Below are 397 nucleotides of genomic sequence, written 5' to 3'. Positions count from 1 at the left end.
CCGGGCAGCACTGGCCAGCAGCCCTCACTCCTCCCCCGCCCTGGGCCCACGCCCCGCCTGAGCCTCACCTTCTCTGACTTCGTGAATGATTTCTTCCGGAAGGACAAAGTTCCTCTCTGGATTTGGAAATGGAAGAATCTCAGATTCGTGCTGATGGCAGACAGGGCGATTTGTTTAAAGAAACAAAGAAAAAAGTGTCATTTTAGCAAGTCACCAAAAACCCGTAAGAACTGACTGAGGGGCACCAGAGCAGGGCACGGAGCGGTCTCGGAGAGCTGGGGCGACGGCGCCCAGGGGGTGAGGACAGCTCCCTGTCTCTGCCACAGTCTGCCCGGGGCTGGGCGTCTCTAACAGGCCTGCAGAAGGCATGGCTCCGGCTCCAGCCACCAGGGGTCGT

At 59.2% G+C, this 397-nt stretch overlaps 1 protein-coding gene across 1 annotated transcript in view; it reads right to left on the bottom strand.

Moving 5' to 3' along the window:
• Positions 1-397, bottom strand: part of MRGBP (MRG domain binding protein) — a 4472-nt gene that overhangs the window by 1053 nt on the left and 3022 nt on the right. The window contains exon 2 of the mRNA XM_077756793.1: positions 69-150. Coding sequence (XP_077612919.1) covers positions 69-150 — 82 coding nt within the window. The remainder of the gene's footprint in view (positions 1-68; positions 151-397) is intronic.

This window comes from Crocuta crocuta, unplaced genomic scaffold (assembly GCF_008692635.1).
Source record: "Crocuta crocuta isolate KB4526 unplaced genomic scaffold, BGI_CrCroc_1.0 scaffold613, whole genome shotgun sequence".
Taxonomy (NCBI): Eukaryota; Metazoa; Chordata; class Mammalia; order Carnivora; family Hyaenidae; genus Crocuta; species Crocuta crocuta.
Note: the sequence above shows the minus strand (reverse complement) of the source record. Positions and strands in the feature narration are given on the sequence as shown.